Source organism: Athene cunicularia, unplaced genomic scaffold (genome assembly GCF_003259725.1).
Source record: "Athene cunicularia isolate RWA unplaced genomic scaffold, athCun1 SCF_14, whole genome shotgun sequence".
NCBI classification, from domain to species: domain Eukaryota; kingdom Metazoa; phylum Chordata; class Aves; order Strigiformes; family Strigidae; genus Athene; species Athene cunicularia.
In genome coordinates this window covers 24,542-38,414 of record NW_020799200.1, presented here as the reverse complement: position 1 = coordinate 38,414, position 13,873 = coordinate 24,542, and the positions used below count along the sequence as shown (strand labels likewise).

The 13,873-nt window shown below is 50.0% G+C and overlaps 1 protein-coding gene across 1 annotated transcript in view; it reads right to left on the bottom strand.

The window, feature by feature from the left end:
* Positions 1–13,873, bottom strand: part of LOC113490565 (hydrocephalus-inducing protein homolog) — a gene marked incomplete at its 5' end in the record, with an annotated part of 80,709 nt that overhangs the window by 44,388 nt on the left and 22,448 nt on the right. Inside the window, 7 exons of the mRNA XM_026867084.1 lie at positions 702–854; positions 3,107–3,271; positions 3,780–3,915; positions 5,157–5,257; positions 6,083–6,318; positions 8,288–8,355; positions 12,578–12,801. Of these exons, the coding sequence (XP_026722885.1) occupies positions 702–854; positions 3,107–3,271; positions 3,780–3,915; positions 5,157–5,257; positions 6,083–6,318; positions 8,288–8,355; positions 12,578–12,801 (1,083 nt within the window). The remainder of the gene's footprint in view (positions 1–701; positions 855–3,106; positions 3,272–3,779; positions 3,916–5,156; positions 5,258–6,082; positions 6,319–8,287; positions 8,356–12,577; positions 12,802–13,873) is intronic.

The window sequence follows — 13,873 nt, the reverse complement described above, 5'->3', positions numbered from 1 at the left end:
CCTCTGAACCATCCTTTCAAGCCCCTCACAGATCCCCTCTCTAGTGGGGAGCACACCCCATCCAGCCTCAGCACACGAGCCCGTGCTGACTGCATCAGCCTTGCTCCCTCTGCCAGGGAGCAACACAGCCTCCAGGAATTCAAGAGCCTTTCTCTGCAGCCAGTTTCCAGAGGAGCTCTGCAACGTGACGGACGCCACCATAGGTACACCACCTCTTGTGCAACAACCCAGCTGGCTTGAGCCCCAGGAAGTGTGAAACTCACCTCACTGCGAGCAGTTTGAGGCCAGACCTCACAGCCTAGTCTATATCATAAACAGCAGTTTGACACAAAGCAAATGCAGATCTAACAGGGAAACCGTGCGGAAACCCATGCCCTTTCAGGAGCAAAGGGCCACGGCATTCTCTTGGTCTCAGAGCTCCAAACACATGACTCTTAGAGCTAAATACCTTCCACAAAACAAAGGGAGAACTTGCAACACTGATCCAGACTCACTTCTGCTCAAGCATCTGTGCAAATTTTCTGTTTTACTCAGGGGTCCCCCAGCTAAAACTGCCCCCAGACCAGGCTCCTCTTGCTGCATTGTGATGGAATACATTGCTTTCTCAATCATATAGTGATATGCAAATGTTGCAGATAAAAATCAAGTCACAGGTTGCTTGTCAGTCATTTTTGTTGGAAAATAGCCCCACAGACACTTACCATCGTTGCCCTGAAGGAAGCAGGGATGACACTCTGATTGGAGAGGTGGAGAGTTCGGGAGGCATCTTGCAGAACTTGGATACTGCCAAAATTTATTTTGCTTGGATGCACGTAGACAACTGGTCCTTCTCCAGTGCTCACTAGATGGATTTTCTGCTCCAGAAAGCAGGTAGGAAAGGTCAAAAAAATGAAGAGAGAAAGTTTAAAATGATTAAACAGCTCTAAGGGTACTACTCCTAGACTGGGGGATAATTACGGCTGTTTGAAGTTTTCAGTGTTGTAAAACTGAAACCGAAGGCCTGAAGCCAGTGTGGGACCTGGACTGATCCCATCTGAAAGACACAAGCTCCTGTTATCAGGGGATAAAGAAACCCTGTTTCCCATGCTTGCTTTTTCACACCTCCTCCACACTGGTAACTCTTCTTCCTCTACCTAGTGGCTGCTCCCACTGCTTCTACTGCTCAGTCTTGCCCCAGACCACCTCCCTGACTTCTGCTGCTGCACAGCACACTGGGACAGTGGCTTTAGTCCCAAAGCTACGCCTGTGAAAGCCACCACCAGCCAGAGGCAAAACAGGCCCTTTAGAGTAGAGATCATACAAGTTAGTTGCTCTGATTTGCACTTACGTCTATTCCTGGTATTATATGGATAATGGGCATTAACTATTAATTACATCACTCAAGCAGTATTTTTTTCTTTTGGCAGTCTGAGACCCAAAAGTTCTGTTCTTGAAGAACTGTCACAGACTACTGGGGAAGGAATGTGGATCCCTTTGCTAAACCACCTCCTCACATCAGTAAAAACATTCAGGAGGCATTCAGGAGATTTAGCAGCATCACTTCCACTTGTTTCATTAAAAGTTTCAATCCCTGTAACTACTTTCAAAATGTCAGCCTTTCTTTCTGTTACAGAAAGCTTAAGGCTCACAGGAACGCTCTGATATCCTCTTTCATGCTCAGAGAGATGAGAAGACATTTTAAAACAGCTGCTTCAAAAGTTGATATCCTTTTAAATTAAAGCTTAATTAACTGTATTTGATCTCGATTTCAGCTAGATGAAGCCAGGACACTACAGACAACATTCTCTTGCCTACATTTTGTGGTCATTGCTGCTGTTGTGTATGCCTGACTGTGAACATCAGCTTTCAGGAGGCTTTAGTCAGGAATGCTTTGCCTCATCCATTTCCAAGCTTGGTAGAAAAAAAAAAGTCTCTGTGCTCCAGGTGCAAGCCATGTGGAGACTCATGAGTCTTTGGCTGGGGCTCCCAGCAAAGAGCTATGATGGGTGTTTCTCAGATGTGATGGGCCTGACTTTCAGCACGGCCTCTTACACAGCACTTGCGTTAGCAGGATTCAGGGATGTCCCTGTGTGCTCCTGAACAAAAGGCCTAACGAAGCACCAGAGCTCTTCATCTAATAGCACAGCAGAGTACGAGACCCAGGGTTTGTTCTGGGCCTCAGACTGGCCTTCTTATCCCATCTGCCCTAGCCGTAATTAAATGCTGTGTCAGACACTTAGATTACCACCTGGGATGACACCATCCTTCCTCTTCTTTAGGTGAAGGGGAGTGGCTGCAAGTATACTTGAGATTACAAGACCTCCTGACCTTGTTAACGGATAGAAACCAGTACAGTAGGATGCTTAGTTTTAATGTTAACCATCCCTTCTGTTTCACTAGCTTTTATTTTTCCTGTATTGTACTGCAAAGTATAGTATTTCATTTATACTCTTTTCCTAACTACCCTCTCACCCACTTGTAAAACATCTTGAAACCTGCAACTCCTTGCCTAGTGGAGAGAAAACAGGCCTTGGACAGCCTGGTAAACTCCCTGAGTACATCCCTGATAACAGGGACCTAAAAATGCAAGAGAAACACCTAAGACGCCAGTGTCAAGAAAAGCGACTGGAAGCCGGTTTAAACCAACCCCTTCGGAACAAACAGGAGCCGAAGGACGGTGAGGTCACTCCATGACCAAGCATGGACATGGGAAACCTCAAGTTTAGCCAGCAGGCAGTGTGAGGAAGACGATGTGGGCCACCGGGGGGAAGACGACCCTCAGTCTGTTTTTATGATGCACACTCATTTACTACGTAAATGAATTATGTATATTAGTCAGAGAGCTTTGTTAGTAGCTGCGGCACTTGTGGTGGAGCGATCCCCAGTGCTGCCCAGCGCTGCGAATAAAGAATCCCTGCTGAACAGTCATAGTTCTGACTGTGAAGCTCTTTGTTTCACAGGCATTAGCTGTTGCGTATGCCACAAACCCCTTCTTTCCTTGTCCACACCGGCATATATTACAAGTTCTTGTTTTCCCGGGAAGGATCCCCGGAGCTAGCAACCGTGCCTGAGGCTTCACACCCCACCAAGAGGAGTCGCACCAAGGCCCACGTCCCCCGGAACTCACCAGAGGGGATCCTTCAATCCCAAACACTGCAACATGAGCAACAGTGTCCTGCTCTCCCGTCACCTGGGCCTCCAGTGTCAATGGGACATCCACCGAGCTGCGAGGCTGGACAATCCCCCACGGCACGGGGCTGGAGTACCACACAGAAGCGTCCTCCTTGTGTTCCTGTAAGGGACAGAGACAAACGCAACACACAGGAGTGACCTTGGGGGAAACTGAACTCCTCATCATCTACCACAATGGCAATTCACACACATTTTCAAACACCCCTAGGAGAAAGCAGAAAAGTACAAAGCAAGATGCAAGACTTGTATGGGCTTAGCATCCTCAGAGGGTCCAAAACCTGCTGCACCCACAAACACCCACTCCTGTCCTGGCAGCCTCCTTGCAGAAGCTTTTCACAAACCTCTAAGTTCACCTGCATGAAAGCACCCCAAAGGCTAGAATATAAACTGCTTCCTAAAAAGTTTAAACTGCTTCCTGACGCCTATATTACTTAAACAGGTAGGTTCCTGTTTAAGTGCTTCCTGAAGTTTATATTCAGGTAGCTTCCTTTTCTCAGCAACCTTTAGGTTTTGATATAAACCAGCAAGGTCTTATCCAAACCCCCTTTTTTTTTTCCTAATAAACCCTTGGTAACATCTGAGGGCAGGAGGCGGATGCAATGCCAAACCTGAGGAAGAACCCTGTAGCAGCCTGGAAGATCACTGTCGTTCACAAGGGTCAGCATCTGCTGGTAAGGGATTTTTAGGAAGCACCGTCCGAACATCACGACAGGGTTGAGCACTCGCAGCGCAGGAACCACGCATCTAGGCAAAGAGAGGACCAAAAGCGAATTAGAGATACCGAGAGAATGTTGAGTTCGTTTACTCCCCGAGTAGCGTGAAAGAGAGCATAACAGATTTGTCAAATAGACACTTAATACCCCTACAGCGATAAATGGCCTTTAACTGCTTCTGACTCCACCACCTCCTGTAAAGCTGGGGCAAACCCCGGGACTCAGCCTCGCAGAGGCTGCCAGGTGCCCGGGCAGCGCACGGTGCCCTGTGCCAGAGCTGCCTGATCAGCTCTGCCCGCTCTTTGCCTCAGGAGGCTTGCAAGGACCCTCCCAACAGTCCCAGCAAGGCGTGAGCTCTGGGGGAGCCTTTCCTCCGAGTGCCCACCAAGGCTCAAAGGGCACAAGACCCCAGTGTCTCAGGGAGAACGACTCCCTCCTCTCTCACACCGCTGTTGCCCTGCCTGAGAACTCAGCCCTTTGCCCAGCAATGGAGGGCACAGCCACCCCCTGCCTCAGGCAGTGGGGGATCACCCTCTCCCAGCTCCTGCACCCCACAGCTCCATGCACTCTCTGTCCCCATTTGCACTTGTTTTACAAAACTGCAGCCCAGGCACTGACTGGATGACTCTGCCCGGGAGAGGGAACAGCACAGTGAACTCATCCCTCTTGGAATTAAACCGACACTCACTGCAGCACAACAGGGTTGAATCTGGCTGCAGCAAGAACAACTTTTGGCTTGAGTCTGAGAACATTAATGCTCAAAAGAACCAGAGGGAAGCAGAGAAACCTGAGCTCACCTTCCACATCAAGGACTATTTTCCCCTTCATAAGATCTTGCTTTGAGCTTCACCTCACCAGTCCTGCCATAAGCCCCCCATGAGCCTTCATTAAGTGACCCAGACACCAGCTCTCAGCAGGCTGCTCACTGTGGCCCAAATGGATGTTGTATTTTGGCTGCAACCCAGCACAAGTCCACCACTTGCAGGAAGGAGGAAAGATGGCCCTTTGGAAATTTATTACACCTCAAGCACCAAAACCCAGGCCAATAATGAATATAATTACTCTTCCCTTTAGAGAAAGGCTCAGGGTCACGCCTGTCCGTGGAGCGCAGGTGCTGCTTTCAGAACACTGCCCATCTCACATCTAGCTGGGCAGAACTACCGCATTAAGCAACACTTGCCACTGGGAGATGGAGCCAGCAAACCACGTGCAAGGCAGCGTGGTGCTGGATGCACAAGGAGAGACGACAAGCTGCAAGGAAAGCGCCGATACCTGGCTGTGAGGAGCAGCGCCGACACCGCCCTGCCAACACCGCACACGTCCACCACCAGAGCCAGCTCGTATCTCTGCAGAGTGTTGGAACACAGGGTGACCTGGTGGAAGAGAAGAGCATCGGACACTTCATCACTCCCAAAAGCCACCGTCCACCTGTGCTGTCCTCCGGTTCTCGTTCCACGGGCAGGAAAGGGCGGATTTTGCCCTAACTCTTCTGCTGGTCCATGGACAGAGCACAGTTGCTGGGAGTAACAAAAGTCTTCTGACAAATCTGCTTTGTTAAATACACCTTGTGCTTACCAGGGCACATGTAACCACGATTAGATTAATGCTCTACTCCCCACTGTATTAAAATTAAAGGACTAATTTTTAATCTGAACTACAACAGCATAAATCCAGAGGCAATCTGTTGAATTCAACAGATTCAGCTTGACACTGGGAAGCTGAGGGCAAAATGCATCCCAGCAGGTGCTGTGCAGTTCATGGCTGCCGGAGATTTTTCAGTCGCCACTGGAGATCACTGCAGTGAATACAACTCATTCTGCTCATCAGGAGGGGACAAATAAGACCGGGAAGAAAAGCAAAGTGCTTTATACAATGACATCTCTCTTTTTAACAGCCACCTTCTGTCCTCACCCTTCCTTTGCCCACTTTAAATCACAGAAACTGCTCCAAGCAGCTCTCAAACAGATGAATGGCTTCTGCAATTGACCATATGGGACATGATCTTCAGCTGACGATTCTGGGAACAAAGCAGTGGTCCTCCAGAAAAGCCCCAGAGCAACCCAGCTAACAAAAGCCCAACACCAGTGCAGATACCCTACCCGCGTTACGCTCAGAGCTAGCGGTGCTAAAGCCCTCCCATCCCTCAGTGAAGCTCCAGCTCCACCCGCCGAGCACGTACGGCCGGACTCTTCCCATACCTGTATATCCAAGAATCCCAGGGGGTGGATGGTCCCTCTGTGGGGCTTTATGGTGAATTCTCTTGGCCTGAGGTGACGCTGGGCTCCCTTTCTCTGGAGTAGGTGAGTGTTGTCTGTCATGTGAGCAAAACTGCTGACACTGGGCTCTCCCAGGCCGTCCCCAGGAATGCGAAGGTTGAAGGTCAGGGGCACCAAGGAGTTGTTGATGAGGCGACATGACAAGGTGTGAGGAAAGCCTAGGAAAATGACACAAATATGAATTTATGCACCAACTGTCCCATGATTCCTGGTGTGAATAGCCTGTTACGATAAAACTGGGCTTGGAGTTTAGCTCTTTTCAATCTGAAGTACAGCTAACTGAGAAGTTACACAAGGAATTAATTGTCACTTAAGCTCCCTTTCACGCTGATCACAGAGATTGCTTCCTTGGAAATGCCCACTCTTGGCGATGCTGAACCCCAGAAGTTTCTCTCTCTCTAGCTGTGAGGAGCTCTCTCACCTGCCCCAAAACCTGCACCAAATTAGTTCTCACAAGTGTCCATCCAGATAGACCATTTATTCTGAAAATTCAATGCCCTGTTGACTCTGGGAACACTCCCACAGTTTTCAGTACATAAAAGCAGGGTATTGTCATCGAGGAGAAGCTGCAGTAAAAGGAAGGAGGGATGAAACTGGGAACGACAGCATGATGCAAAGCACTCCAACGCAGTTTCTCTAGGCAGGACCCTTAAGGCGTCTCCTGTCTGGGGCTACCAGACTGAGCACGTGACAACTCACAGCCCCGCACTGGAGGCAAACCTGATGCTTGCTCAGAAATCAGCAGGAGTCATGTTCCACCCCACCTAACAAACAGGACACGGATTCCACACTGCACACTGCCCTGCACAGGTCGGCATCACTTGAGCTGTGATACTCGCCTTCCCTCATGGAAAACCAGTGACACAGCCACACCTGGGGGGGTTGTGTTCTGCAGAGACAGGACATCAGCCCACAGCCTGCTCTGTCCTGGACACCTGGCTCGGCTGGCCAGCTCTGCGAGAAGCAGACATCTCCCATGGCCTGCTCACCAAGCATCGTTTGAATACAGACGGTGAGGAAAACCAACTGCAGCCACAGCGGGGGGTTTCTCCATGCCCAACCACAGTCACCACTGCCCACCTCCAGCAGTTACTCCAGCAGGGAGGCAGGAGGGGCACACAAAGGACAAACACTGACTTCACAATCCCAAACGAGACCAAAGTTGCCAGACACAGGTCAACAGTCAGCAGCACAGTTAAATGAAGCAAAAATACAATGGCGGCCTTCAGCTGAAAAGCCCTTATTCATGAAATTACATTAGGGAGCATGAATCTCCTGTTACATATCCACATTTCTGTCTGGTGTGTTTCTTCTTGTTTTACTCAAAAGGAAATAAAGAAGTGGCAGAGTGATGATGGAGGGAGGGGAGAAGCGGCTCAGGAAAGCCAATGAGTCTTCTTAAAATGTCCATGAACAGCACGAAAACACAGAGGCATCCTGGGCACAGAATGATAATGACCCTTCAATCAATCCACAATGGATTTCACATTTAAACTGTCGATCATCTCAGTCAAAAGCCTTTTGTGAGACTGAGATGGAGAACCAGAAGCTGCATTTCAACGGGGACGCTCTGGATGCTCAGCCCCAGGCTCTGTCAGCAGAGCTGGGCCTGTGGTGGGGAAGGAGGAGCCCATGGTCCGAGGACATCAGTGCCTGATTCAGAGCTACTGCTTGGGCATGTTACCTGGTGGGTGACAACGAGGGGCCCTCACAGCGGTAATTAACATCTGGCACTAAAGGTCAGGCGGGTAAGTGGTATCCTTGCTTGCCACAGGAACACTGACCCAGAGCAGCTACAGGCCAGTACGTGGCTTAAACTCCCTTCTGCTGCAGTCCCATCCCCTGGGCCCTCTGGGACAAGGACTTTCACAGTCATTTTGCTGTCAAGGATTGAGAGGTTGGTGCTGAACAGACTACAAGGACACCAAAAAGTACTGACTTTCTATCCCTTTGGTCCTACTGATCTCACGATGGCACAGGACTGCCTAAGCAACCAGCAGCCCTGGGTTTAACACCCTGAAGGCTGCTATGGAGGAGCACAAGTGACAGATGGTCTTATGTTAAGATGCTCCATTTTGGTAATTCCCAGAGCTCTCAACCCGTGGACCAAGCCCAGGGCACACTCACCGAAGGAGACATCACCGAAGTGGAGGGCAGGGACGTCGAAATGAAAAGTCGGTCCAATGACACAGCCCCTGCAAGGACAAAGACAGGCAGAGGAGATGTTAGCTCGGTTAGAGAGAATGGCAAAGCGCTCAACTTTCCTTACCGCTCGGGTGGGTGAAAGCTGCTCTCAGAACCACAGTGGGTTTCAAATCAACCTGTCACCCCCGTGCTCAGCACAGCATCCATGGGGACAGCAGGCAGCCAAAGCAAAGTGGTCAGCACCCGACAGCTGCTGCTGAGGCTCAGGGCACCACGGCAGGGTGTGCCCCCACGCTGCTGCTGGCCCCAGAAAGGTTCCTGAACAAGTGATGGCTCTGTGCCTCGGTTTCCCCACCTGTGATGTGATGTGATGTGATGGACAGAGGTGTCCACACAAAAGGGGACTCACTGTAACGAGCCTTCCCAGCCACGGGTTCCCTGCTTTCTATTTCTTAGCTAGAACTGCTGTTTCCATGGAGTATATGAACACCTTTCTCAGAAGACCTGATCCACACAATCATTACACATGCAGGACTTTGAGACATGAATCCAGAGGAGCCCCAAACATCCATTGAAAAGAGCAGCAACAGTTCTAGGCAGAGGACAGTTCAATCTTGGAGGGAAGTATCAGCTTGTCACCAGTGCACCAGCTGACACATCCAAGGGCACCACCTTGCCCGTCCCTCAACTCAGCAGACAGGCTCCGAACTCCAAAATTCACTCACATCCACTGAAATCAGTACCTGAAGGTGCAAAACAAACATTAATTGACTTCATGGTTGATGACAATCAATGCCAGCTCTGCCTCAGTTAAAAATCAAGGGCCACAGTGAACAGTGCCTTCTCATTTTACTTACAGGACTGCCACTGTCATTATCCACAGGTTCTGCACATGAAGCCCGTGGGAGGGACCTGCGTCCATCCCTGCTGTCCCGTTTCCAGCATCCCTTTCCAAACACCAAGGAAACAAGCATCCAGGGCCTCGTAAGGTTGGTTTCCATGTAACGAGTAATCACTTATGGTCTTGACGCCTTCTGACTGCATAGTCAAAGAGCACTCAAAACCTGACTTTCGGGAGTTTCAATCCAACACTACTTCTCAATTCTTGCAGTTGAATCAGCTCCTGTGAATAAGCCTGTTACCAAATCCCTGCTGATGGTGAAGTTCCCTCTCCAGGGACCTCACATAACCAGACTTGACTTCCCAAGCCCTAACAGCTTACTCCAGACGGAGCAAAGGGAGCAGACATGCTTTCCATCACAGCATTTGCCAGGAGACGATGGAAAACTACCTCCAAATCAGCCACGACTGGGGATGACACTGGGAAACTGCCAAAGATGAGCCTTGCCAGGCAAGTGGGGAAATTACTGCCACTTCTCCTGAGTGCACCGAATCTGTGCTCTGGGAAGTTAAACTGGAATGACTGCCCAGAAGGCTCAGGCAAGGAGCCAACCCAGAGCTGGTAACAGTACAGCTTGCAAGAGAAGGGGGGAAAAGGCAGTGGTTTTGACAACTGTGTTTTACAGTAACATTAAGTAATGCACGTGTGAAGGGAGATGAGGGTCCTGGCAGAGCAGGAAGAATAACACAAGGTGGGAATGGAACTGCTTGAACTCTCATCCCCGTTCCTTCCTTTGCAGCCCAGTGTCCCACCAGCCAGCTTTCCTCTGTTCAAAAGAACCAGAAGCTTTTCTCCATGGAGGACGAAATCCAGTGCACAAAACCTTCCGAAGAGGGAGGCTCAGCTAGACCTGGTGGGTGGACATCTCAAGGGCATTTGAAAACAAACAGTTTGAGCTGTGGGGCTGGAGAATGACAGAAGGGCTGGAGAGGGATCCTTGAAAAGCAAGACAGAGCTCAAGGAGGCAGATGCCATCTCAGGGAGGAGAGGCCTGCAGTGGGAATTGCTGCCGAGGGACAGCTGCATGGGAGCAGGCGAGTGTGCTGGGCTGCCATCAGATGGGCTGCACAGGAGCCACCATCCAGGGAGGAGGAGTACAAAGATGGGGAAGAAATAAATAAAAAAGGACCAGCAATCCTCTTTCACTGAGACAGAAGGTCTACACTGAGCCCAGGGGAGTGCTGGCCAAACAGGGCAGAGAGTGGCCACAGAGAAGGGGAGGGCATGATGGGCACTGAGAGACAGGGCATCACTGGGGAAAAAAGGACGACTTCATTTGGCTGTGGGGAAGCCACAACACAACCGTCCCTCTGACAGCTCCTTCCTTCCTTCCCCAGGAGCAAGGCCACTGCAGGGCAGAGGCAGCGGGCGCTCTCCAAGCAGTATCCAAGGGATAAATGCATCCTTACCAGCAAAACCTGCCCTTGCTCAGGGAGAAAGCTGCTCATGCAATAACACCCTGTGACCAGTTTGGGGGAGGAACAGAGGAGAATAAATTATTTGATTGTGAAATGTTCCCTTTTGATTTCCAAAGAAAGCAGCACTTTCCCTCCAAACACAAAGCCAATGTAATTCTTTCTCTACTGAGCTCAACAGACCTATTCACCACTCTTCTCTTGCAAAGTAATAACCTTTCTGTTCTTTTTTATCCATTTCCCTCATTTTATTGGTAAAGTCGACCAGAGATTCCTCCCATTGCTTTACTGCCTTTGTCTAGAGCCTCCCAGCAGCAGCAGTCCAGGAGGCTGGTTGCCGAGGAGGCACAGCCAGCCCCACAGCTCCAGAGCACCCAGCACCAGCTTTCCTGCCTACACCACGTCATCCCACCAGCCCGCGGTTAAAGACCAGCTGGGACAAGTTTGCATGCTGCTGCAGTCCTGACAAGTGAGCTTTGCCTCTCCTATCATTAGCTTTTTTCCCCCTTCTCCCCTTTGCTTGGTGAGGATTATCTCTTGCCGTGGCACCAGCCGCAGAGCTCCCCGTCCGCCCCGTCAACACTGCTCTGGCTGCAGAGAGGAGGCACCACCACAGCGCTGGCTGCACAAGAGGACAGCTTGTCCCAACCCATGACCACGAGAGGGATGCTGAGGCTGCTGCTACCCATTTGGGATGGATTATTAACAGAGGATTTTAAAAACACTGCCTCTGGCTGCAGCCACCCAGGCTGGCCCATCCCCAAAGCCCTGCTGGCCTTGCTGTGTGTTCAGCGGGGGGTGGCCCAGACCACCTACTGCCCAAAGCTGATGCCATCCCACTGTCTGACGTGGCCCAAGGGGGAATGAGCTACCTGTAGGAAGGAGTCACTCCAGCTCCTGGGTACCCAGACTGGGCAGCAGGCATCTCCACACCTTTCCTCTACAGCCTCCAGGCAAATTGTTTTCCAGCACAGGTAGTCACTTAAAGCCCCGGGGCCCTCACACAGACACGTGTTGGAACCTGCTGCTGCCAAATTCTGTGCAAACAGTGACCTGCAAAGTCACAGAGCCACCCGCCCCAACCACAAAGGCAAAGCTGCTTCCCAGAGGAACCCAAGACTTGGAAAGTTAAACGGGCACAGGAGGCATGGTCACAGGTGGCAGCAGCTCGAGGGAGCTGATCCTGCCCCTCTACTCCACTCTGGTGAGACCCCCCTGCAGTGCTGTCCAGCTCTGGGGTCCTCAGCACACGGAAGACTGTTGGAGCGGGGCCAGAGGAAGCCACCAGAGTGATCAGAGGGATGGCACACCTTTCCTGTGAGAACAGGCCCAGAGAGTTGGGGTTTTTCAGCCTGGAGAAGAGAAGGCAACGGGGAGACCTTGCTGTGGTCTTTCAGTACTTCAGGGGGGCTTGTAAGAAAGATTTTGACAGGGTTTTTAGTAGGGCCTGACATGATAGGACAAGGGGTAATGGTTTCAAACTTAAAGAGGGAAGATTCAGACTAGATATAAAGGAAAAAAAATTTACAGTGAGGGTGGTGAGACACTGTCACAGGGTGCCCAGAGCGGTGGTAGATGCCCCATCCCTGGAAACATCCAAGGTCAGCCTGGACGGGGCTCTGAACAACCTGATCGAGATGATGATGTCCCTGCGCATTGCAGAGGCCTTGGACTAAATGATCTTTAAAGGTCCCTTCCAATACAAACTATTCTACAATTCTACAATTTCCTCTCAGATAATTACGCTTCATTTGCTGCTGCAACTGCAAGGTTCAGACTGGAGTCAAGGTTAAAAAGCCTTGGCTCTTAGCATGAGGATGCTAGGATCCAAGCCAAGACTAAGACCTTAGACAACACTTATTTTTTCTCTGTTTCACCCTAAAATGAGGTAGGTGGGAGATGATTACCCAGAGACAGCTACAGATGCGTCCACCAAGCTCCTATAACCATCCTCACCTGATCGTCAAGGTCACAGGCTCAGGGGATCCATTCACCCTGAAGCTGAATTCTTCTGTGAACTTCCCCAGGATGGTGGAACTGAAGGAGATCTGGATGACCTGGAGCCCGTCTGGAGAAATGATGCCCTCCTGGGGGAGGAAGGTGAAGCACGAGCCCAGAGCTGTAGCTGGAGGGACCAAATTGAAGGCAGCATCGATGGCTCCTTTGTTAAACAGGACCACCTGCAGCAGCAAGAAAGCAAAAGGGAAATACATAAGGAATCTTCCTTTCTTACAGAAGGCTGATTTGTTTTCTGATTAACCAATTAACATCTGTAAAATGCAGAAGATGCTGTGTCCTGCTGCTTGGCAGAAGCCAAAGAAAATGCAACAGGACAAGTTCTGCCTTTGGGTTTTTCATGCAAAGCAGGGACAGCTTCATAGAAACAGTCACCTGGGGTTTATTCCACTGACACAGAGCAGCCCACTTCGACTTGCAGTGGCAGAGGAGCTGCTCAGCATCACCAAGCCGATTCAGACCTGTCCCGAAGAGCAACGAAGGGCACTTGCAGCTTTACTAGTGAATCATCACACAACTGATTCTGCTCCCGACGAGTTTGATCCTACCGAGGGCACAACACGTTGCAGCCAACAAGTTTACTGCATGTAGAAGACACCTCAGGGCAGCACTATCACCAACTTCAGAAGCACTCCCCAGCTCTCCTATGGTATGTCATTTAGGATTCTTATTTTTTCTTTAATGGGATACTTTCTTAGTGTTTGCTCAAACAGACATGTCAGGAAAGGATGAGCGTGCGGTGCACAGCAGCTCCGTCTACTCCAAAGAATTTCTCTTTCCTAAATATTCACAGCCACCACTTAAGACTTTACCATTATCAGAATAAACTGCAAATTTAGAACTAAGCTGTATTTTGTTGAACACTCGAGAGATCTCCTGCCTCAAACAAGTGACATAACCCCGCAGCACTTGTTGAGATTCAGCTCTTCTCATGTTGGGTGAGCAATGCCCACAGCAGCTGCCAGTCACCAACAAACCCACCCAAAGCAAAGCAGTAAAATTTCTGATTGCTGCAGGGTCAAATCCTGCCATTTCCATGGAAGTAACTATCTGCTTTGGATTTCTTTTCCCTAAGTTTTGTCCTTGTAAAACCTGGTAGAAAAATTGAGACAGAAGCATTTTTTTAATTTTGCAGCTGCTGTTAAAGATATTCATGTATTCAAGCTCTGCAAGGCTAACCTGGAAACTCTCCTCTCACGTGTTTTACACCTCAGTTAAAAATTGCACTCAGGGATC